This window comes from Colletes latitarsis, chromosome 3 (assembly GCF_051014445.1).
Source record: "Colletes latitarsis isolate SP2378_abdomen chromosome 3, iyColLati1, whole genome shotgun sequence".
Classification (NCBI taxonomy): domain Eukaryota; kingdom Metazoa; phylum Arthropoda; class Insecta; order Hymenoptera; family Colletidae; genus Colletes; species Colletes latitarsis.
In genome coordinates, this window is record NC_135136.1 from 33,002,442 (window position 1) to 33,027,682 (window position 25,241).

At 33.6% G+C, this 25,241-nt stretch overlaps 3 protein-coding genes and 1 long non-coding RNA gene across 8 annotated transcripts in view; 2 read left to right on the forward strand and 2 right to left on the reverse strand.

Moving 5' to 3' along the window:
* LOC143340485 (CB1 cannabinoid receptor-interacting protein 1) overlaps positions 1 to 23,768 on the forward strand; it is a 199,865-nt gene extending 176,097 nt beyond the window's left edge. Inside the window, exon 3 of the transcript XR_013079450.1 lies at positions 23,702 to 23,768. The gene's annotated coding sequence lies outside the window, so the exon portion shown is untranslated. The remainder of the gene's footprint in view (positions 1 to 23,701) is intronic.
* Positions 3,550 to 11,156, reverse strand: LOC143340297 (CD180 antigen). The gene is made up of 6 exons (XM_076762080.1): positions 10,942 to 11,156; positions 10,488 to 10,759; positions 9,250 to 9,509; positions 7,868 to 8,159; positions 7,315 to 7,479; positions 3,550 to 4,132 (listed from the first exon to the last, which is right to left on the reverse strand). The coding sequence occupies exons 1-6, from the start codon at positions 11,135 to 11,137 to the stop codon at positions 3,806 to 3,808; spliced, it is 1,512 nt and encodes a 503-aa protein (XP_076618195.1). The 5' UTR covers positions 11,138 to 11,156; the 3' UTR covers positions 3,550 to 3,805.
* The window catches only part of LOC143340472 (homeobox protein PKNOX2), a 33,659-nt gene continuing 22,498 nt past the window's right edge, over positions 14,081 to 25,241 (forward strand). For 2 of the 5 annotated variants that reach the window (XM_076762473.1, XM_076762474.1), the window contains exon 1: positions 14,081 to 14,526. The gene's annotated coding sequence lies outside the window, so the exon portion shown is untranslated. Of the gene's footprint in view, positions 14,527 to 16,852; positions 17,076 to 18,506; positions 18,641 to 25,241 lie in introns of those variants that run through there. The other 3 variants (XM_076762478.1, XM_076762475.1, XM_076762477.1) reach the window with 3 other exon arrangements.
* On the reverse strand, positions 20,975 to 22,748 carry LOC143340509 (uncharacterized). Its single transcript, XR_013079453.1, has 2 exons — positions 22,656 to 22,748; positions 20,975 to 21,493 (listed from the first exon to the last, which is right to left on the reverse strand). It is a non-coding gene; the product is annotated as an uncharacterized LOC143340509 (long non-coding RNA).

Consider the following 25,241-nt stretch of genomic DNA (forward strand, 5'->3'; position numbering starts at 1 on the left):
ATCTAGCATGTCTGCCTAATTTCATTTCATTGGATAACGATCCAGAAAAATCGTTTATCGACGTCCATTCCTCTCTTGAAATTGTTACGTTTAATTCCTACTATAATTGATACTATTGCAATGCATTCGCGAAATATTTTCTACATTTATTTCCCAATTCGAGCACAATCATTCCCATTATTTCCATCGTTTATCTTCGAGCGTTTCGAAAAACTTTAAAATTCGCGTTCGAAAAGCAAAGTGTTCGTTTCTGTTTGTTGTTTCGCGGAAAGTAACGAAGGCTTTTTCTTTTACCTCGTCAGTATTGATCCTCCGTCGATGTACGCGAAAGCTCTTCGCAAGTCAATACATCTGTATCGAATCTTGAAGGGGTAGAGAATGCGGATCAGGAGGAGCAGGAGCGCCGGATTAGATTACTTATCGGGCGGTGTATACAGCACGTTCAAAATGGACGTATCGATGTACGTCTATGTAACCATACTACCTACACACGTATAGGCTTTACCTTCCGACGAAATTATTACGGTATCGCGAAACTGTTTTCCTAGACGTCGGTACAATTTTCTTCCCGATGGTGCGTCGCGTCTGCAGTCTCTAATTGCCACTGACGGAAAATATATGCATTGAAAATTGGATATGCGCGCGAAAATCGGGTCCCCAATGCGTTTATGGAGCAAATGGATCGATTTTAATTATAGAAACAGCGAGTAAAAGAGAGGGAGGTACTTCTCGGCTGGAGGGGAATCTATCCTCAGTGGTGGGGATGAACACCGAGCATTTATGCCGTAGATCGGTTCGAGCATATACAGTGAACATTGGAGAAAACTTTGGTTCGAGTGAAAAATGAAATAAAGTCCAGGTAATTTGGAATAGGCGTTATTCCAATTTACTTGCACTTTATAAAATTAAAAAACCAAGCAGATAAGGTTATTTTCTCTTATGATTTGATCGGGTATAAAAATTACAACCTAGGAACAATTTTAGTTTTAAAATTTATTTGTAGTTTGTCACAGGTGCAATTTTCAGAGTTCCATCCTCGAACGTTAGCAAAACTATAAAACAGCACGAAACTACAAAATTAATATTCTATTAAATATTTAATATTATATTAAATGATTTATTCCATACTTTTGACGTACTTTAACTGTGATTTTATAAACTCTATGCTGGCTGAAAAACTTTTGCAAAAATTGTAACAATGATCATTCACCTCCCAAATCCTTACTTTTCACCGCAACGGTCATGAAACTTAGGCATTTAATTTCTGAGTAGTATTGCATTCAAAAACAAAAATAACAAAAAATTTTCCGACTGCCTGGGCCCCTTAAAAAGCACGATAAAATTTTCTCGAGAAAATCTGCTCGACATAAAATTGCAATTCGTACGGAAGACAAGATGAGTATCATTCCGGACGATGTCGCAATCTGTTTAGCAAAACGCACGTATGATGACGCAATCATCCGTAAAGCTGGACCCGTATTCATCCCTTGTATTAGAGGGCCTCTACTTCGGTGACGGCAGAAGGGCGAAGAGGCGCGTGCCGGCATTTAGACGGGGTTGCTTCCGCGATTATTGAGTAAATTAACGTCCCGGTAATTGTGTTACCGACGCGTGTCCATTCATCCGTCCCGTCGTTCCCTCGATGGTGGTCTACAATCCACGGCAACCCTCGATGTCGACGGTAAAGCCAGAAATCCGTCCGCAAGCTCAACGCTGCCGAAACTATCCCTCCAGTGTTTCAGAAATCGCTTCCCGACGACAGCGGGGCTAAACAAACTCTCTCGAGACTTGTTAGACGAAAAATGAGCATGATTGTTGGGATCTCCTGGATGATAATCGACAGCAAATATTGCCACGATCCACGGTTCTCGAAAAATCGTCTTCCCTGTCGCTAAAGATAGAATTTAGAGACTTTTACAACCCTTAATAAAGTAGGAAATTGCATAATTAGACAAATAAATCGAACATCGTGTCACTGGATTTATGAGATAACCAAGAGGCAATGAGATAATTGCTTTTTTATTATGTGTAGAGAAGTATTTCGATTAGTCATTGTTTTGATTCTTTTCTCCTGTTTTTCTTTGACTAAATTTTACTAAGAAACTCCTCAAACCCCTTCACAAATTTTTACTGTATTTGCTCGTTATTATGTTATGGAAAAGATGCTACAAAAATTAGCTAAGACAGGAATTTTCATTGAAGTTGTAAAAGAACGTTTCTAATAAAAGTTCAAGAGAAATAATGTGATAATAAATAGCAATAGTGAAACTTAGAAAAATACAGTTTATTCAATAAGAATTAATGCATTTTATATTCTCTTTAAAAAACTATGGTTCTAAGTAAAAAATGAAGTAACAAATGACCAGTTTCCCTTTTTCTCTTTTACTGTATTCAAATTTAGATTCATTTTCAATTAAATAAACAATTTATAATCCAGTTTTAGCGCACATTAGTCGCATAGTCAATAGGAATTACTGAAACTTTGGCTGTATAGTGTCAAAGTAAATACGAAAATAAATATAGAAGGCAGCATAAATAATAATAGGTTATATATTCATATACTAGAGGATGAAACACTCTTTAAAATGAGTGTTCATTTAACTAGATAGCGTAATTAGTTCCGGAGATATAATGATTTTTGTTTCAAGTCGATCGTATGGTTAGTTCCAGAGATATGGGGATTCAAAGGGTTTGTTTACTTTTCATTGTTTACGTCGCGAGGTCGTTGACCGCACGTGATCGTAGTAAGTAGTACACATTACGTTACTGAGTCACGATTGTCGCGACTCACGTGCGAGAAAAAGAGGTCCGACGCGTTAGAGAGAGACAGAGATAGTCGAAATTAAAAAAATACCCTTTCATATAAATCACGATATCTCGAAAACGGAAAGTCGGATCAACAAAAACCAAAAACCATTTCGAAGGGGAAGCTTCACCGCTGCCAACAGTGGTTCAATTATTAATAAAACACGCTATCAGTTTCGGTACTGTATTCGTGTAAAGTTTAACTATTTTTAATACGCGTTATTAGACTGTTCTAAGACAATGGAAACTAAAGATTCTTTCCTTTCATTGAAACCCATCTCTTATTATGTGTATCCTATTATATAAAATGCTTCAGTTTAGTAAACATACTTCACTAGTTGAATGTTAAAATTTGTAAACTGAAAATGTCACGTCAAGTGACTGCAAAATACATCAAGCATTTTTAAAGAAACGAAAATAGTTAAGATTTACCAGAACGTGGCACAAAACGGAAGTAAACGACAATGGACTGCCGAATTCAGGCCCATAATGTAAAAGATGTCTTCAGTGAAACTAAATAATACCTTTATTAAAACATGCAATGCAAAGAGTACGATTAAAAATAATAAAAGGAAACAGTAAGATTAAATCGTGAATGCCTCAAAAGAAGCATCTACATTTTATTATAAAAATACATATATTACTTGATAATTAAATACATGATACAAATTCGACAGAAAGTTAATATTTCATGACACACGATTAACATAAATAACGTCACCGATGTAACCATATTTTGTTCAACTAATTATGTTCTAGGTAACATTAAAAAAATCCATAACTTACCGTCCAATCATAATACTCTTAAATAATCGTATCTTCGCTCAAATTTTTTATCGTACGATGTTCGTGATTCTGAGCCCTTAACGAACACTCTGAATAGCGATCCATTACGAATTAATGTTTATAACTTTTACAAAACACCGGAGGTGGTGTTAGTCAGCTCGTCTAACTCGTTCCTCTATTTATCGACTAGATCTCATCGACAAGAATGAAGACGTCACATGTCGTCGTCGTTGGCAGTTCTCTTGTAGAAGGCGCGAGAGAAGCTCGCTGGTCCCTGGGACCCGCAGAAGAAGTATCCACGACGCCAAAGGACGAAGGCTGCCAGGCAAACGGGAATGGCGATTATCAAACCGATCATCACTCCGACGAGGATCATGGCGTCCCTCTCGGGCCTTGCTCCGTAAAGGTCCGGACAACGAAGCTTTCTGTGCGACAACGACGACAAATTCGTCCCTGCATGCTCCGGCGGCGATGCACAGGTCAGTGTACCGAAGTTGTCGCCCATTAATTTTTTCCCATACTTTGGCAACAGTTCGCCAATCTGCGGACATAGGAACAGAACTTATTAAACAGTGGCGGGTAGCACCATAATAGACTCCATTATGGTATTAATGAAATAGAATTCCAGGGATAAGGAGAGAGAGAAATGGGAGACAAAGTGGGGGGAAGGGGTTAGTAAGGAGTGGGGAGGTGCTTTGGAGGAGGTAATTTACCTTTTTACCAAAGGTAAATGGCACGAAAGAGTGAATGTTTAATTGATGCTCATTTTCTTTAGGCAGGGTTAGACTTTTAATCAGGAATAACGAATAAAAATTTTAAATTCATTCGTAAACTAATCGTTCCCGTTTCATATATAAATCTATTTATAAATTAGAATTCGTTAACGTATTTTTCAAGAGAGCATTAATACGAGCAAAGTTGCGTACATTTAGTTTACTTGTGTTTATAACAAAAATAACAAAGTTCTCGAAACTCGAAACTTTTTCAATTTCGTCGGGTTTTGAGTGATTCTTTTAACGTTTTGTAGAACACATTTTTATACAAATATTTGTCTATATAAATAAAATTGTATTTTTACAGTCTTGGAACTTTTTCGTAATTTGAAAACGACTCAACATATTTCAAAAGAATTTTATACTTGTATAGACATCGCTTTAAAAAATAGACTATTTGTCTATTATTTTTCTTTATATTTAATTTAGAATACACATATTTTTAACAAACTTTCTGAAACCAATAACTACGTGGGCCAGAAGCTAGTATAAAATAAAAAGAAGCAGCTTTTTGTTTCAATCGATGACATGAATATTAGATTAAAATTAATTGCTCGAGTATAACTGTCAAAGAACTTAAAATAATTGTATTATTTCATCAAAAAAAGTATCTGTACCGTTGTATCAAAACAAACCAAAAATACCATTAAAAAACAATCCCTGATTGAGAGATTCAACTTTTTCTTGTATCAGTTTGCATCATCACTTTCTATAATAGAATTCTATGCGAATAAGAGCAACGAATTATCGAAACGCTGATTACGGGAACCCCCTTTACGAAGTAACATCATTTTATATTAGTCATCGTTTTTGATCAAATTGATTTGAAAAATTCGTTCGATACATACACGATCGAGTGATATGACGCGAATAACGTAATCTATCCATTAGTCATTATTTTTACTTATGTTAGCGTTCGCTATCATTGATGAGGTACGGTATTATCTGGTTTAATTGATTGTAAATAGTTAGATGATAGTCGTTATCAATTGATTCTCTGTCCTTCCTATACTATTCATAAAACTTGTTAAAAAATTTTTTTCTTACAATATTATTACGCTTCCCCTCCCTTTCTTATTTGTTCAGGATTTAACCCTTATGTTGGTAACCGAAAGTTTTACATTTGTTTGATAAACGGGATGCCCAGGTACACTCAACATATTTTTCTCATACATTTTACTATTATACTTTCTCGAAACTTTTGATTTTTAATTTATACAGAGTGTTCAGTCACCCCTGGGAAAAATTCTAATGGGAGATTTTAGAGGTCAAAATAAGACGAAAATCAGGAATACTAATTTGTTGATTGAGGCTTCGTTAAAAAGTTATTAACGTTTAAAGTTCCGTTCGTGTTGAATTTTTTTCACGAAAATGCGCAAGATTTCGGGGGTATGACTATTCACCAAAAATGATTGTAATTGACCCCCGCAACCGAAAATAATTTTTCCAAAACGATTTGAAATTTTTTTTTTCGCTGAAAAATTTAGGTACCCCCTTGTCAATTTTTCTTAAAAATTCGTTTTTCATTTTTAGTAATTTTATTTGACGCCCTACAGAAAAGTTGTGTAATACTTTTTTGTAGGTACCCATGAGCTCTACTTCAGAAAAAAGTTTCATTGAAATGTATTCACTATTGTAGGTGTTATGGCTGTTTGAAAATTGGAGCATTTTTATTGGGTTTTTCTAACTTTACGGGGTCAAGAAGCAACTTTTTCAATATTTTTGCGATTTGTACATATTCTCCACCAAAATACGCGTAGTTTGCTTTTTTAAAAATTAAAATCGTCCAATCCGTTCAGGAGTTATGACATTTTAAAGATTCGCATGAAATTTTAGGGAAGCATTTCTGGCCTCACATTAGATTTTCGGTAAGGAATTTTTTTCTCGAAAATGGTTAGGATATCGAGGGTATGTCTATTGACCAAAAATGCTTGTAATTGACCCCTGTAATTAAATATAATTTTTTTAGCATGATTTGAAATTTTTTAATTTCGTCTAAAAATTTCAGCACCTACTCGAATTTTTTTCTCGAAATTGAATAGGATTTCGGGGGTATGTCTATTGACCAAAAATGCTTGTAATTGACCCCTGTAATTAAATATAATTTTTTTAGCATTATTTGAAAATTTTTTTTTTCGTCTAAAAATTTCAGCATCTATTCGAATTTTTTTCTAGAAAGTGGACAGGATTTCAGGGGTATGTATGTTGACCAAATATGATTGTAATTGACCTCCGCAACCGAGAATAATTTTTCCAGAACGATTTGAAATTTTTTAATTTAATTGTTAATAACTTTTTAACGAAGCCTCAGTCGAGAAATTGTTATTCTTGATTTTCGTCTTATTTTGGCCTCTAGAATCGTTCATGTAAATTTTTCACAGGGGTGGCCGAACACCCTGTATAACTCAGCAAATACAGTTTCAATAAAATACTTAATATAATCTCATAGTAAAGTCAATTATCAGTGTCTCTCGTATAGAATACGTTGTACATAGAAATTAAAAAATTGAACTATCCTCGCAAATAATGAACATTGACAATAAAGCTCGAATTACCAGAAAAAGAAAGAGTTTGAATAAAATCGGCGACGTCCCCTTACAAGCAATTTAAATATTCATTGGAAGATCCAAATAAAGAATACGTAGTGATATTTATAATGTAACTATCGTCGAAAACATTTTCACTGTGCAAGCAAATACTAATAAACCGCAATCCACACGCTTTCGCGCGAATACATGTTTGAAGTTTCATGTTCTCCATGGAACACTTACAATTAGCCAAACTTTACAATTTTAAAACTTAGCGAACTCCGTAGTCGAAGATACGCAATTTGGCGTACATCTCGCAAATCGAATCGACTGGTTCGATATAATACTTTTCCCGTGTCCCTTCCCTCCTCATCCTGTTCAAATAACCGTACACGTGGCATTTCATTATTGCTAGAACTTACCAGATATTGATTATCGCAATCGCAGCCCCACTTGTTCTTCGTCAAATCCAATTCTTCGAGCAAGTCCCACCTTACCAGGAGGTACTGAGGCAAATATTCCAGGGCGTTATCCGATAAATCTAGTTTCTTCAGTGGCGGCCATGTGATCTCTTTGGTCTCCTCCATCTACGATCATTTCAAATACAATACATTTCTGGCGCTCCTATTTCAATTAAACAGCATATTTATCGCTTCGCGAGTCTCGATCAAAAAGGGATCGACGATATCTTTTCTCTCGTAAATCGCGATATAATAAATTCCTGGAAAATATTTAAACGGAAATGCGTGCCTTTGTTATTCGCCGGGTTTAATTAATACCAAACACCTTTCGCGCCTTTTCACGTTTGGGAACAAATTCTCGGTATTTTCAGATTTAAAAATTGTTCTCGATCATGAAAAACAGGTATAAATTTATCTTTAGGGCTACCGATCCTACCACTTTTGCTTGTGGACTTCGTTCAAAAATAATGTTTACATTGCAAATGGTACTTCTCTTTACGAAAATGATAAATACCTGGAACGTTAGAGCGGATTCTTCGATTGTTTCCAATTTCGGGCAGTTTGATACGCGGAGGTGTTCGAGCATCTCCAAGCCTGAGAAACTGTTCGCCCCGATCATTGTTAAATGAGGCATGCAACAAAGGCTCAGTTCCTTCAGTTTCGACATAGACGGGAACGGGTTCAGATGATCGATAACTTGGATCGGATTTTCGTCCATATAAAGGTACTCCAGCGACACGGCCCCGTTCAATGCAGCTGGAGGAGTCGTGAACTGATTGCCGCTTAAGTCCAATTTTTTTAGATATCTAAAGATTATAAATATAGATTTAACGAACGTGCCAGGGATGTATTTACGAGACTTCTTAAAAAAAAAAGTAAGGTAAATGTACCAATAACTGACCAGAGCAAGCAATGTCTCATACTTGGCCATTTATGCAAATATTAACTATTATTAAGCATAAAGTACAGCTTTAGGACATTTAAGGAAATTGTTTCACAGTTATATGTATAGTGAATTTTCTTTGATTCCTTACGATTCAGTCAAAGAGTCAAGCAGATAATTAATATTTGGTTTTTCCACGAGTGAAAATAATTTGCAAACTTACAAAACACAGTATTTTATTGTTCAAATTGTTTTTTATATTTTTGTTTGCCCAATAATTAACCACTCGTTCTGTTATCGAGCTATTTGTCAAGTTAAGTTTATTCGAGCATAAAAACTTATGTTCTTGTATTTTCCACGATAACGATTGGGGGTAAATTATAATTTTCATTTGCTTTCTATGTAATAAATGTAAAAATAATAAATTTGTTTAATAAAAAGTAATTCAATCTACTTGTATGCAGAAAATTTAGAAGAAATGGTGTCTTAAGCTGGCCAGTTATTGGTATATTTACCTTATTTGTCAAAAACACGGCTTTTTGTTCTCGTAAAAACGGCTATGCTTAACCCGCTCCGATATCAGTGCTTCTTATCAGCGTATTCCGATCTATCGATTTAGTTTCCGTTATATTATATGTATAGATGCTTCGTCACTTTGCACTCCGATATCAGATTCGAGCAGAAAGTCGAAACGATGTTAACCTCGAGAAACGAAGGTATCGCGAATATTCAAGTACACAATTTTAAACTTAGAAGGACTGATCAGTCGTAAAATCTTAAAAGCATCTATACTATTCCTTCCGCATAAAATGGTCCCATAATATTATTCATTGACTCTTATGCCCTCGATATTTAAGAGTCGATTTTGATTTAGTCAGAATACTAATACAGTCGTACCCCAAACTTGTGTACCAATTGGTTACAGAAAGCTGATGTAAGTCTAGGTAAAGTCTTTAGTCTTTAACGTATCGGTTCGTGACTCACGATCGGATTTTACAGGATTAAAGTCTTACGTGGTGGTGTGAAACTGGCTGTTTACGATTTCCTTTAAACCGCAGTAACTCAAGTCCAATTCTTCTAATCGTTGTATAGAGCTGATCGCTAGAGAAGTACGTATGTCGATATGCGTGAACAAATTGTGGGACAGATTTAATGTTCTCAGGTTCGACATGTGTTCGAAGAGATCCTGATGGATCGTATGAAGTTTGTTATATGCTAGAGATAATCTTGTCAGATTTTCCAATGGTTCATAAGCGGTCGGTGAAAATTTACCCTGAAAAACGAACGAATTTTAGTCGGAATCTGCTTTATGCGTATGTAAAGAAGAGAAAGAATTCACTACGATCCTTAAAATAATTAGGGAATTAACTAATCTTTTTTATCGTTCCGCCATGATATAATGAAAATAATATACAGACGAAAATAAGACGAAAATCAAGAATACCAATTTGTTGATGGAGGTTTCGTTAAAAAGTAATTAACGTTTCAAGTTCCACACGTATTGAATTTTTTTTCTCGAAAATGCGCAACATTTCGGGGGTATGTCAATTCATCAAAAATGATTATAATTGACCCCCTCAACTGAAAATAATTTTTCCAGAACGATTTGAAATTTTTTAATTTAATTGTTAATAACTTTTTAACGAATTCATCAACAAATTAGTATTCTTGATTTTCGTCTTATTTTGTCCTCTAGAATCTGCCATTAAAATTTTTCCTAAGTTTGGCCGAACACCCTGTATAAGTAAATAATATAACCGAACGCCTCTAAATTTTTCTAAATAGTCATAAATTACATCCGATAGATAATATAAAAATTATAGTAACAAGGTCGATACGTAACGGTTTTTAATCTTGGTGCGGAAGAAATATCAACGTAAATTTTCAAGATAATAACTATGACTAATAAAAGATTACAGGAATTATTGTATACCCAGAGTGAAGTCGTTCGAGTACTTGAAAAGAATGAATCTAGGTTTATTCCGTTTCGATACCCTAATTAAACAGAGCACACAAAAATTTCGTGCAGCTCGAAATATTTTAGAACAAAGACTCTACTTAACTGAGAGAATTTATTAGAATGCTTTGAATTTTCCAATAACTCCAGCACAAAATGGCTAGCATGTAAATAAATTAGTGTTTAATAGTAATTGAAATTGTAGTGATAATACAACATTTTTGCTTCTCTTTATGGTTTGTTAATATAGTATAACTGCTTAATAATATAGTATGACTCAAACGTTATAGTTACCTCAAACGCGTGGGGACGCAAGCTCTCAGAAGTAAGTTCGTTACGACTCAAATCTAATTCCGTTAGATTAATTAATTGCTTGAAGGCGGCCCTGTCGAGCTTTGTGATTTTATTTTCTTGCAGAATTAATTTTTTAACCACAATCTTCGGGAAAGCTTTGACATGGTCCAAGAGATTTCCTTTAAACGATATCGTGCTTATAGTTGTGTTTGGCCATTGAGAATCTTCGAGATTAGCGGTTAAATTCTTGCCCTCGCAATCTATAACAACACCTGCTACGAAAAACAGAATTTATTTTCAAATTTTCAGTTGTGTACTCGTAATCGTCTGTTAAGAGAAATTTACAGAAATAATTCTGTAGTTTGTGTATTTATTTGTACGATTAATTTTCATATTCTTGTCCTTTTTAGTTTCTCACCGGTGTTTATTACGTGCTCGGATAGTTGCACGATACCTGTACAGTTGCATACGTTACACACGTTTGGAAACTTTGGTACAGGCGGTAACGCTGTCACTGTCTCGTTTGTTTGTTTATCCTCGACAATTGCACTTTTCGTATTATTACTTTCCGTGGTGACATTTGGGGCGATGCTTTCACATTTGATCGACGTAAACGCGAATAAAAAAATAAATACTAGTAGATGATCCATGACGCCTTTGGAGATCCAGTAACCGTAAAACTATACACTGAGAACTGAAATCGGTTGTCTTGTATCAAGTCGACTATCCCTGATAAGAACACATTGATAAGATACCGTCGGTTACTCGTCGTTCTAACCAGATAAATAGTAATCCATTTCCAGTTAACGTGTTTTTTTTTTTTAATAAAAAATGTTATATTTTCGAACAGTACAATTTCATTCGATAAAAATAATTGATAATAGGTACAGTATCGATTTAACAGATCTCGAATTTATCGGACAAAATGTTAGTCCTATGTCGATACATTTCTAAGTTGTACGTCATTCGATTCTTCCCTGTATTATTTTAAAATTCAATAATTTGTTTAAGACTATCTGGAAAACTGTTGCCTTATTCTAGTATCTCTTGGATAAATATAGTGAAATAGCTACTACTTAGTTGTTTACATGCATTGAAAATGTGCATAGAACAAAAAAGATTTTAATTTAATTTTTAATAAATTATGACTTAAATGTTTTTACAGTGAAAGTAAATGTAAATGAAATTTCATACGTTTTATTTTGCGATGTTATACAGGGTGTTCGGCCACCACTGGGAGATTGTAGAGGCAAAAATAAGACGAAAATAAAAAATATCAATTTGTTGATTGAGGCTTCGTTAAAAAGTTATTAAAAAATTAAATTAAGACATTTTAAATCGTTCTGGAAAAATTATTTTCGGTTGTGGGGGTTAATTACAATTATTTTTGGTCAATAGATATATCCTCGAAATCCTACGCACTTTCGAGAAAAAAATTCGAGTAGGTTTGAAACTTTTTGACAAAATAAAAAAATTTCAAATCGTTCTAAAAAAATTATTTTCATTTGCAGGGGTCGATTACAATCATTTGTGGTCAATAGACATACCCCCGAAATTCTACGCACTTTCAAGAAAAAAATTTAAGAAAGTGGACAAATTTTTCGACAAAATTAAAAAATTTCAAATCGTTCTAAAAAAATTATTTTCAGTTGCAGGGGTCGATTACAATCATTTTTGGTGAATAGACATACACCCGAAATCCTACGCACTTTCGAGAAAAAAATTCTTTACCGAAAATATACCGTGTGGCCGGAAATGTTTCCATAACTTTTTAACGAAGCCTCAATCAACAAATTAGTATCCTTGACTTTCGTCTTATTTTGGCCCCTAGAATTCCCCATTAAAATTTTTGGTCGAACATCCTGTATAGCTCATAGTTTAATTTTGTCTACTTTAATTATACACTGCCGCTCATAAGTAGGTATCAAAACACTTGGTTCGAACGTTAATCTTTGGACTATTGTAACTTTGCGATAAAAATCGATGAAATCTTCCTGTTATTATTTTAAAGACTGAACCCTCTACTTTTGCATCCCTAAATTGAATTTCCTCGAAGATTCATTTGCACTAAGGTGCATAAAAGTATCAGTATTTGTCATTTGGCAAACCTGATCGGCAATGAGCAATACCAAACAATGTAAACACGTGCATCGTCTTGGTTAGCATAACTTGAAAAACCGAATAGTACGCTGGCAAGTTAAAAAAATGGATTGTGTTAAAACCAGTCAGCTTTTGTTGTTACTGTATTCCCAGAGAACAAGCAAAATTCTAAGCCAAATCGACGAATTACAATTACATCAAGACTACCGAATGAATATAATCTTTGTGAGAATGGAAATCATCTGGACAAATGAAAAAATTGATCAATTAATACAGATCTATCATGATCGTCCCAACATATGGGTCTATCAACATAAAAATTATAAAAATAAAAATAAGAAACACGATGCAATAATGGAGGTCGTAGTCGCTTTTAACGAAACGAGCTAAGAAATCGAAATAAAACTCAAAAATTTAATAAGTAATTTCTCGAGAGAAACAAAGAAAGAAAAAGACAGCATAAAATCAGGTACTGGTACCGAAATATTTATAAATGTAAGTGATTTACTTACAAAAGTGTTAAAAGATGAAAATAAGGCAAGAAGGATAATTGATATGGAAGGTAAGGTAAGTAATAAAAATACATTCTTTATATTCACATTCCATTATTATCTTATTGTTATGACACAAATGGTGAGAAATTATAAATATTATAAATTAAGATTTTTCATGTTGTCAAAGCACAGCTCTTTCTATCAATGAAACATATTTTTTTAATTCTTCTATCATTTCTTGTGCATCCTCTGAACTTTTGCATACTATTGGTGTACAATTTGCCACAGCTATAATTTTTGTGATTCTACCATTCAGGCAACAGGTATTAAATTTCCAGTATCGGATCATTCAATATCAAATGTTCCTGAAAGGTTATAAATATTCCTTGATGCAGTTTAAATAGTTGCTAATACTACTTTGATTAATGTGTTAGATTGCAACATTGGGTTTTAAAACACTCTAACATTTTTAAACTTTCTTGCATATTACTCCCAGACAATTAGAGAAATTCCTCTTCGAGTTAACATCTTTTGCCACAAGTTTTCATCCTCATTCTGAGGTATCCAGAAAAATAAATTATCAAATATTAACTTATTTCGAAATTAATAGCTCATTGTTAGAGAAAGAGAATATTTTCAGATCAAATTTCTATTGAACAAATGACTTTTGAGAATGCAAATGATGCAAAAGAAAACTAATTTTTATCTCCCAAGAATGTACCAACTTACTTTTACATAAAGTAAAGATCTTATGGTAAAGAGTAAAAGTAATACTTTTACATAACATTAAAGTACATCAATGAGAGCTTTGCATATTTCTGTAATAATTCTTGAAATTGTTTGTTGAAAATTTTGAAGAAATACATGAGGGTGTGGTACAAATCCCATGTTGCTAGAAAATCTCAATGCTATTTCAAGATGTTCTTTCGTAAGGATTATCTTTTTAAAATTTGTATCTTTTATAGCAAATTTTCTCTTTCGATGTGCATTTTTTCTTTTTAATGAATTTAAATATCCCGCGTCGATCGAACGATGCTTGAATGGACATAGAATCGCGTGTGTGCCGCCATCTACGGGAGACTGAAAATATCAACGAAGGAGAAACCTTCACTAAAAGTATTGAATCGATGACGTCACAAAAGACGTGTCAGTGGAAGGAGTAGACGGGATTGTGGAGGAGCATGTTGAAAAATGTCCGATCGCTTTAATTTATCGTGCTACGTGAATAGTGGTAAACAGACGCGTTTGTGTTGACCACGTTAGTGGATAATAGTACCGGTGTCGGTACATGATTATCGTCAGGTTTCGGGATATCACGTGGACGAAAAAGACATTTCTATTTCCGACGAGTTGGACACGCCGACCAAAATATCTTTGAAAAATAAAACTAGTGGACGGTGTTGTTTTGTTTCTGTGGGATTTGTCGGTGCTGGCCTCGCGGTACGGTAAGTTAACGAAGAATAGTATTTCCTGATACGGCGGCACAGAGACAGCTGTTTTCGTACATCATATTTGATCGGTTAACCTCCGCTGGGCTGTGCACTTGCGAATTTGTGAGGTTAGGTTCGTTTGTTCGTTCCTTGTGCGCCGATACACGCGAAAAACTTGTTTTGTGCGCAATACCCCCCAGTGAACGCCCATTTCTCGCGGTCTGCCTTGACAGAATTGCGGATTGATATGATCGATATTGTCAAGGGTCTTCCAGAAAGCAACTTTTTTCGGTGACATCACGCGTACCACGCGACCATCGTTCACCGTCGTCTACTTTTTCCTTGATATACCACTCGTCTGTTTTATCTTAACGTCGCGAATAAATCTTCACTTAATTGCTTCATTATTTTAAAACAATAATAATTTTTTCTCCGATGTTGACAACGTCGTATACCCGACTGTATTTCTCGGATGATAATTTAACTTGAAACCGCGTTACACGATTGAAATTCTAATCTCGTTAGGTTTATAATATAGCCACAAAATCTAGAAACGACGTTTGGCAGGGTACGAAAGATTTTTGCTGCGTGTTTGAAATTTGCTTCTTTCATTGTATCCCCAAACTAACATAATGTGTAATAGTATCGTTTTCTTTATCCTGTTGTAGCTTTAAAATACGATATTAAACAAGATACATGTATACTTATGTTTTAGTAAAGACTATTTTTATATTGAAGAATCTTGTTTTAAAAATGAGATTTGTAGAGAATATTACGAATTTCTTAAATTGAATAAATCATACATATATTTCGCTGTATGCACGGGACTCTGTTGTATCAGTTATTGCAATAATGATAAATTACTTTCAAAGCGAAATATTACGAAATTACAGTAAATATTTGATATTTATAAAGTATGATAAAAATTGATATAAAATAATTGTACGGTATTTATCATCGTTTTTTCTTGCGTATTGTTTTATTCAATGAAAGCAATCCGCAAATGAACTCGTTCCATACGCAGAGAAAACGACGTATGCTAACTAATGCTTCGTTGCTCCACAGGTAGATAATACAGGTTGTAACGTTATCGCCAGTACTAAATACTTGTACTTGATTTGATGAGACTTTACTTACTATTATTACTATTACCAAGTACTAATATTCTCATTTTTATTATTAGCATTATACATCGCGTAAAGACAGACGAAACATTTTAATTAGGAAGTGTTTTGTTTAATTTTTTTATATATCAATTATGCCCTTTAATATTTATTTTTAAACGTTACAACATTTCAAATGTGTTGTCAGTATCGATAAGTAAATTTAAAAAGGTTGACCGGGTTATTTGAATCGAAATTAAGTTTTCTAGAATAAACAATAAATATGATTTATTAACACGCTGACTGCAATACCAGTACATAGCGTAACAAATGGAAATATTTAATGGTTCAATGGGGCACTTGTTATTTTACAGTATTTTCGTTTATTATTTGTTTCAAAGACACATTGTATGTCTGAAGTGCCCCAGTCATCAGTGACCACCATAGCAGTTAAGGTGTTAATACATATGTACTTTGAAAATTGATCTACTTTGTATTTATAATTCTAACCAGAATAAAATAATTCGTAATAAACGAATTATGGAAAATTTAACAACGCAAGCGTTACACGTCGTGCATACAATCGATCAGGAAAACCGGTTAAAATCGTTCAGAGAATTTGTTGTGAAGAAAGGAACGACAAAAATGTCGCAACGAAGTGTCGTCGTTCTATCACACGGTAAACTGGAAGGAACAAATTAGTACAAGTATCGGGTGAGAAATTTTACTTGTGAACGGAAATACACAAATTTAGTATATTCTTTTTTTTTTAAGTTTAATTTGATATGCAAAAAAACGTAAAACTCCAGAATATTTGTTCCAGTAGTCAGATATAATTGCCAATACGAATTAAAACAGCGTTCAATAAATAAATTAGTAAAACGTCCATGCCTCTAATTTTCTCCATATTTCGTGACACGCATGCGCAAAATCATTTTGTTTTACAAACGTCCTTTAAAACACCGTTCTCTTTTACAAAATGCTGGAATAATTATCCATTAATTCTAAACGATGCATTCGATTGTGTTCAACGTCTTCGGTGCACGGAATAATTATTGTTGGCGCGTCATCGTACAATACGTGGCCTGAAAGAAGCGGCGAGACGAACTCGAATTTCCCGCAGAAATTTTATCGAGCACCCTATAGGTCGCGCAGCAGTCAGGCATCGGCGCCGTCGGCGGCGGTGGTCTCTTGTAGTTTTTGCTACGCCCTCTTCGCATGAAAATGATTCTTCCTCGGCGCGCCGTGGTAGTAGGGATCGTCGACCATTGGTTATCGAACGTTTGACTGACAGTTCGACTATCTCGTGTCGGGCCAGCGATGAAAGGGAGAAAGAAAAACAGCTTCTGGTTCCCTATTAACGCCTACCGACGATCCGGTGCGCCTCTCTAACCCGTGTCTCCTTTCTTCGTCGGTTTATTGCCCGACACGACGCCGGTTTAATACGCCGATGACTGACAGGTAGTAAACAACTCCGCTCGTCCGCGGGGATACCATCTTTGTCATAATTAACTCTTTCGGTGCCGGGCCGGTATGTGCGCGCGTTAAATGTGTTTCTTGCGGTGATACGTTTTCACCGGTACTCGGAACGACTGTGACGTCTGCGTAAAAATGCTGAAATAAAGAAGCAAATAATTAAACGTAAATATGTACAGGGCGATCGGCTACTGGTGTACACAATGTTGAGGGCTGATTCTGCGTGTTGAAATGAGACGGAAATCAGGAACGACGAGATAGCGTACGAGGTCTATTTTGTTTTTCGATCTGTACAAAAGGTATATCGCAAAAAATGGAATACTTTTTTTTTTTTTTTAATATAAAGCAGTAAAAATATACGGTATTGGATCACGTTTTATTATGAAAGTGGTCCAACTTTACGTTTGACCATATTAAAAAATATTTTTCCATCGTTAAAAATTAAATATTTTGTTAATTTAGGATTATTATATTTTATGAATAATTTGCACGAATGCGTGTATTTCGAACAGTTGAATGACTTAATGTCATTTTCTACGTGAATAGTATATTTTAGTTGATTCACGATTGCAGAAAAATAATGAATTTTATTTTATGATTGTAACTTTGTAATTATTTTTTTTAATGAATTTTATTCACTTTGTAGGTTACATCTATTAAATCTTTATGCTTTTTTATTGGCACTCGCCTTGAAGTAGTAAATAATGGAGACAACTGTAATTATGGAATAATTTTGGTCTCCCCTTCTTGGCGAAAGATTTAAAGCTCGAAAATAATTCTATTTTTAACCAATTAATTGTTCTCCATCGGTTGTTGTTTTTTTATTAGAACAGTGTTACTTTTTCTATTACCGCAGGACAAACAACTTCCGTCGTTATTAAATTAAGCATGAAGATGCAACAAATAATAATGAAAATAACAACTTTATTTTATTACTTCACGTTAATCAATTTAATTTTTCAATAATAACAAAATGTACCTACATAGTTAATATGATATCAAATGAAAATTAAAATTTTTTTGGTTTCGTGACTTAGGCCACTTTCATAATAGCCGGTTTATATAAAAAACAAAATAAGATTGAATCTAAATGAAACTTTATATTTATGTTTTATATTTTCATTGTAAAGTTTGATTAGAGTTTTAATAAAATCAATATTTGAGTAATCATGGTTATTTCTTATATTTTTATATACATTCGTTCTTTGTAAATATTCTAAAAATTACTTTGAATATATTTTAAAGGGAGTTTTACATAAAAGAGTTAAATAACATTTTATGTCCATCTTCTCTAATAAAGAAAATTTAATTTTTCATATATTTTTAGCAATTGATAACTCAAACGCAATTTCGTCATTCTCGACTGTTTTATTTTGGCATATAGAATTATCCATTAAAATTTTGTAATTTGTAACCGAACACCCTGTATATACATTGCTGCTAAAAAGTTTCGAGCATCCCGTCAATCATTATGGAAATAAAGCTGTTTTATACGCATTACTTCTTTCATTAAAAATTCTACTCTTTCGTGCCAGGAGAATATTACTCAGGTATGATATAAAATAAGAATTACATTTTGTTGAGGACTGCAGTGTCGCCATCTATTAGACTTATCCGAATGGGACTTCCCCGCGCGACGCTAGAATGTTCGTAGTACACGATGGTAAAACATCATAGCCCTTTTTTAGTTTCGTAAAGTTACACTAAAAATGGCGGCCTTTCCCAAACTATAACACATTTCGTAAATACTCTTTACAAAAATATGAAAAGTTTACGGATTGTTCTTTTTTACTATGTCTGTTTCGACGATGAATTATCTAATTTTATTTTTTATTTTCAATTAATTAATTAATGGCTTTTTTTTAGTTAGAAGAAATATTTAAATTAAATTTGCATATTTAGCTACTTTGTGAAGAAGTGAAGCCTTTTCACTTCGTTGTTAAATTTATTAAAAATACAGTCATAATTTTCATTTCAAATTATACTAAAGTAATTCCCAATTATATTAATTTTGCATATTGCAAGGATAATATTTTCAGTTAAACGTTCGTATAAGAACAAAGAAGGTTAATTTATTTAAAAAATCGGAGGGTGTTCTAAACTTTTCAACAGGAGGTTATATACACAGTGTCCCACGTAACCAGGATGACTTTTGGTTTCATGTATTTTATAAAGAGTGCTTATTTGAATAATAATTTCTGGATAAATGTTTGATAAGAGAATAATGCAGGAGAGTAGTAAAATTAAATGTTCGCATTGAAAAATTATACAATAAACGTTGTGCAAATATTTGACCACTGACGGGTGTTTATTTAGGTTTAAGTACTTTCTTACGGCCGAACATGATTTCTGAACCCTAACCGTCTGCTACTGCTTTGGCACCTTAGGAGTTAAACATTTGTTTCTTTTCTTATTTACGCTCGTAAAAACATGTTTCATTGCTCTTGTAGCCCCATTACCTTTTCTTACATGTCGGTGTGAATGCACAACAATACGCTTGATATTTCTATATTAAATGTTTTATGTTCCTCTAAAAAAATGTTGAAAAGTTTATTGCATTATTGAAATTTGCGGTGTTATGAATTTATATTTAACTTTTCGTATAAGAAAATATAGAATTTCGAAATATTAATATATTGATCGGATTTTGTATTACACTAATTTTTCAGTTTCCATAACGATAGTTTAATTTTAATTAACACTGCATAGTGTTAAGAAATAAAAGTTCCCTTTTGCAAATTAACATGTTACTTACGCGTACGCGTGAATTATCACTTTTTACTCTTTGATTGCTTCTAATTGCACGTTTCAGTGTCACAGTAATTATGTGCTCGTTACAAGGAATCGACACATTAAACGTGCGGTGCAGTAAATTGCATGGGCAGAATGCACGTACGCCATCATATAGTTACCGCCAATCCGTTTCATTTGAATTAATAACAGTCTCGTTTCCGGTTGTACACGACACGCGCCTCAACGTTGTAAATTTGTTTCTTGGATTTCCTTTTTATTGTTAATGGTTTCACAAAATTAAACACACTTTCTTTTAATCGTATATTCGTTCTCTTTTACATGTTTGTTTCACCATTTTCCAATAAAATTTTGATTTCGATAAATATTTATTTTCGTGTGATTTTTTGAATGTTTTCACTATCTATGTAATGTTTATTAATAGTTTATCATCAGTACTTTGAATTATTTTATGACGACAATAAACAACAAATATATATATTTTTCTACAGTTTTTGAAAAAGTGATTAATGCAGAATTTCACAGTGTTTGGGAACAGTACAGTTTATATTTATAATAAATTACAATTGCAATGAGGAACTCGATTAACATGTGATCGCATCTGCAATAAAATTTTAATCTAGAATAATAACGAAATTAATTAGGGTACAGTTTTGTTCTAACTTGAATTTTTTTATTAACTGAAAAAATTTTAATGAGGGATTCTAGAGGCCAACATAAGTCGAAAATCAAGAATACCAATTTATTGATGGAGGCTTCGTTAAGAAGTTATTAAAGTTTAAAGTTCCACTCGTTTCGAATTTTTTTCTAGAAAGTGGGTAGGATTTCGGGGGTATGTCTATTCATCAAAAATTATTGTAATTGACCCTCGGAATTGAAAATAATTTTTTCAGAACGATTTGAAATTTTTTAATTTAATTTTTTAATAACTTTTTAACGAAGCATCAGTCAAGAAATTGATATTCTTGATTTTCGTCTTATTTTGGCTTCTAGAATCTCCCATTAAAATTTCCCAAAAGGTGGCCAAACACCCTGTGTACTTCAAATAATAAGAACTGTTCAGTTGAATTTGAGGCAGTAGATGTTTAAAGAAGTAACTTTTGTCTTATAATTGTTTTCTTGTTTCGCGTAGTTTGCGAATTATAACAATGAAATGAATAATAGCTAAACCTTGGAGGGTTAATTTCCACCCCTTAAAGTAAACAAATTAATTTTCAAGCTTAAATGTTGAGCAAAATAAATCTTGGCAAAACTTATGAATTTCAACGACGTTACGGAAGTAAATTAAATAGTTTTCGATCGATTAAAAATAAAGTGTTTAGAAAGACATTCGATATAGTCGATTAATTTATACGAATAAAGGATAGAAGATATTTTCTAGTCACGTGACGTCGTAAAGCGTGCCGTTTGAAGTCGCATAAAGCTATGTCGAGAACGTTTCGTATATCAAGATATTTCGATAGATATTATGGATCGGTGGAAGCGTTCTTCTTACATCGCATCTCTCGTCGGCTCGTTAGAGCATATGCGTCGCTTTCATGTCCGGTAACAGCTGCGTCCAAATACCATCGAGCACCCAAGAATTCGAAAGCGATATAATGCGTCGTTTGAAGGCGTAGAATAAAGAAAAGAAGCGTCGTTCCCTCTCGCATCTGGAACAACAATGCGGAAGATTGAAAATGAAAGCAACAAGAACAGAGTCTCGTTTATTCAAATCTTGAAATATCTTTTTTTCAATTTAGAAAATCATTTACGTTTCATTTCCAACAGTATACAGGGTGTTTCGTGCAACTGGGTACAGCTGTATGTTTAAACATTTACTTCGAATAATAGACAACGAACAAAAGTATAATTCAAAAATATAATTCTAATTTTAACTTTTATTAGAAATTTTTATTAAGACAAAAATGACCCTATTTTTGATTGCAACTTTTTTCTGTGTAGTAGAAGTGATTTGTTTCTGCCATTGTCCTTTGCTTAATAAAATTTATTTCCATCTCTAATCGTTTTGAAGATAACGTTGTGCGAAACACACCCTGTATATTGACGTTTTTTAATAGAATTGTCTATTAATCTATCGATATATCGAGAAATTGAGAGATCTACTTTACCGATTGATAAGCATTGTTTAGTCGAGCCCAAGATGAAAGAAGTTCCACAAAGAGGCGCAGTTTATTGGGAAATGAAGCATGCAATAAAGGAGAAAGCGAAGGTTTATAGTTAATTATACGTGTGAAAAGCGGTAGCTAAATCACCAATGCTCATGCGTTGATAAACAATAATATTCACGGTTGAAAGAACACAAGGTTGTTAATTACAAAAAACACGAAGCAACGAGAAATGTATCATTCCCAGACGTTTTATAAATATCAGTAGTATCCTGAATACAAAATGTACAGAAATCGATTTGTTGCATAAAATGCGAGATAAGCATCGAATTAAGGCGTTAGCAGAAACGTTAATTATGTAAGAACCTTCGATAGGAATTTCTGTTGCATAAAAGGGAAATACAATCAGATACGACGTAACATATGGAACGTTAAAAGATGTTTTGACGATTCGTTACTTTGACGAATGTTATTGGGAGAAGAAAGCAAAAGATGAAAATCGTGCAGGGGGGAAGAAAGAAGAAATTTAAACGCGTTTAGGTCGATCCAACGCGTGGACACAGTTGCGGAAACGAACCACACTGACCATTCACCGTCAGCGATAATATTTTTAAATGAAAACGCCGAGAAACGAGCGGCACAATAAATATCAGGTTTAACGGAAAGGCGCGATAGTGGTGGAAGCACCACTTGCAAGTAATGGTACCTCTCTGTCCACTTCCTTTTTCCACCGACTTCTCCATCTGTTCTGGCGCCACCTTCTTTCTCTTCCCCACCTCATGGCGTTCCCTCGACGTGACTGTTCTTCTTTCACGTCGTTACGCGAGTCTCCCCGGCGGGATGGGCAAAATATATTTCAGAAACTATTCGAACGACGAATAGTTCATTCGTTTGTATTTTATTTGTTGTCGAATGGTTAACCTTTGAACGGCGACTAGTTTGAAACGAACGCAACAGACGAATGTTAGGTTATGTCGACCCGCGATAGAATTTCCATTTTATGTATATTTTTAACTACGTATATTTACAGAGCTATTAAAGACAAAATGTTTCTGTACTTTCTACCTCTGTCGAGTAAACACATAATTATACTCGAGCGAAGAATACGGAAACAGCTTTATCCGAATCGAAATGACCCTGCATTAACTGCACGGAGGGTTAACCACTTCCGCTGGAGTTGATTCATTGATGCACGTGACCAAACCATCCATAGTAATCCCAAACGAGCCATAACCTGAAATCAGGAGACAAGTTTCACGCCAAAAGATCAGGCTTGTATAAATTTTAGGCAGACGCGTACAATAAATCCGTTTATTAATCATTTTTTACAGAATAATAAACTTCAAAGCAGCGTGGAATACGTAATGATAGAGGACATTTTTTGCATTTTCGGGTAGTTTTATTGTAGTCTATTTTTAGTGTTTTTTTTAGCTTTTGTGGATAAAATACTTTTAACAAAATGTCTTCAAATGTGGTTGAATGATATTACTGACCTCGCTGTCGTATTTCATTCTGAAACATGAATAGAAATATTATTTACTACTAATTAGAAAAATTAATCTATTATTTGCATTGTCTTATACTTCAGTAAATATATAGAAAACTCCTTTGGATGTCCATTTGTAAAATTACGACAAAATCATAAAACAAATGCAATTTTCAGAATTCTTTCGTTATAATATACGATTAAATATTGACTATTAAACAACAATCACCAAAAAATCGTAAAAAATAATTTGTCACCTATTTTAGGAACTGAATAATATACAGGGTGATCGGTCATACCTGGGAAAAATTTTAATGGGAGATTCTAGAGGCCAAAATAAGACGAAAATCAAGAATATAAATTTCTTGACTGAGGCTTCGTTAAAAAGTTATTAACAATTAAATTCAAAAATTTCAAATCGTACTAAAAAAAATTTTTTCTGTTGCGGGGGTCAATTACAATCATTTTTGGTCATTAGACATACCCCTGAAATCCTACGCATTTTCGAGAAAAAAATTCCTTACTGAAAAATCTAATTAGGTGCCTAAAGACGAAAAAAAAAATTTCAATTCGTTTTGAAAAAATTATTTTCGTTTGCGGGGGTCAATTACAATCATTTTTGGTGAATAGACATAACCCCGAAATCCCACGCAGTTTCGAGAGAAAAATTCGAATAGGTGGACAAATTTTTCGATAAAATTAAAAAATTTCAAATCGTACTAAAAAAATTATTTTTAGTTGCAGGGGTCAATTACAATCGTTTTTGGTGAATAGACATACCCCCGAATTCTCACGCGTTTTCGAGAAAAAAATTCCTTACCGAAATTATAATTTCTGGCCAGAAATGTCTGTCTAAAATCTCATGCGAATCTTTGAAACGTCATAACTTCTGAACGGATTGGCCGATTTTAATGTTTAAAAAAGCAAACAACGCGTATTTTAATGGAGAATATGTAGAAATCATAAAAATATTCGAAAAGTTGGCCCTTCACCTCGCAAAATGAGAAAAACCCCATAAAAATGGTCCAATTTTCAAACAGCCATAACTCCTACAATAGTGAATATATTTCAATGAAACTTTTTTCTGAACTAGAGCTCATGGGTACCTACAAAAAAGTATTAGACCACTTTTCTGTAGGGCGTCAAACAAAATTACTAAAAATCGAAGACGAATTTTTAAGAAAAATCGACAGGGGGTAGGTGCCTAAATTTTTCGGCAAAAAAAAATTTTTTCAAATCGTTCTGAAAAAATTATTTTCAGTTGCGGGGGTCAATTACAATCATTTTTGGTGAATAGACATACTCCTGAAATCTTGTACATTTTCGAGAAAAAAATTCAGTAAGGGCGGAACTTCAAACGTTAATAACTTTCTAACGAAGCCTCAATGAACAAATTGGTATTCTTGATTTTCGTCTTATTTTGGACTCTAGAATCCCCCATTAAAATTTTTCCCAGGGGTGGCCGAACACCCTGTATATTCATATCATTAGATCGATTAAATTTATAGAGAATAATGCAAAAGGATTTTTACAAAGTATTAGAAGTAGAAAATCGTGCTGTGGAAACGATTTATTTTATACGTGATTGACAAGATTATCACCTGCTAATTCAACTGTGTAATACTATCTTAGAGCCTTATTAGCACTATACTGGAGAATTGTATACCTTAACTATGAAAATAAAAGAAATTAATATAAAATAAATAAAATAAAATGAATAAATGAAAATAAAATTCGAATGGTTAGAAAAGATAATTTTATTATCATGAAGTTATTATCAAGCAGATATGAAATAACACAGAGCAC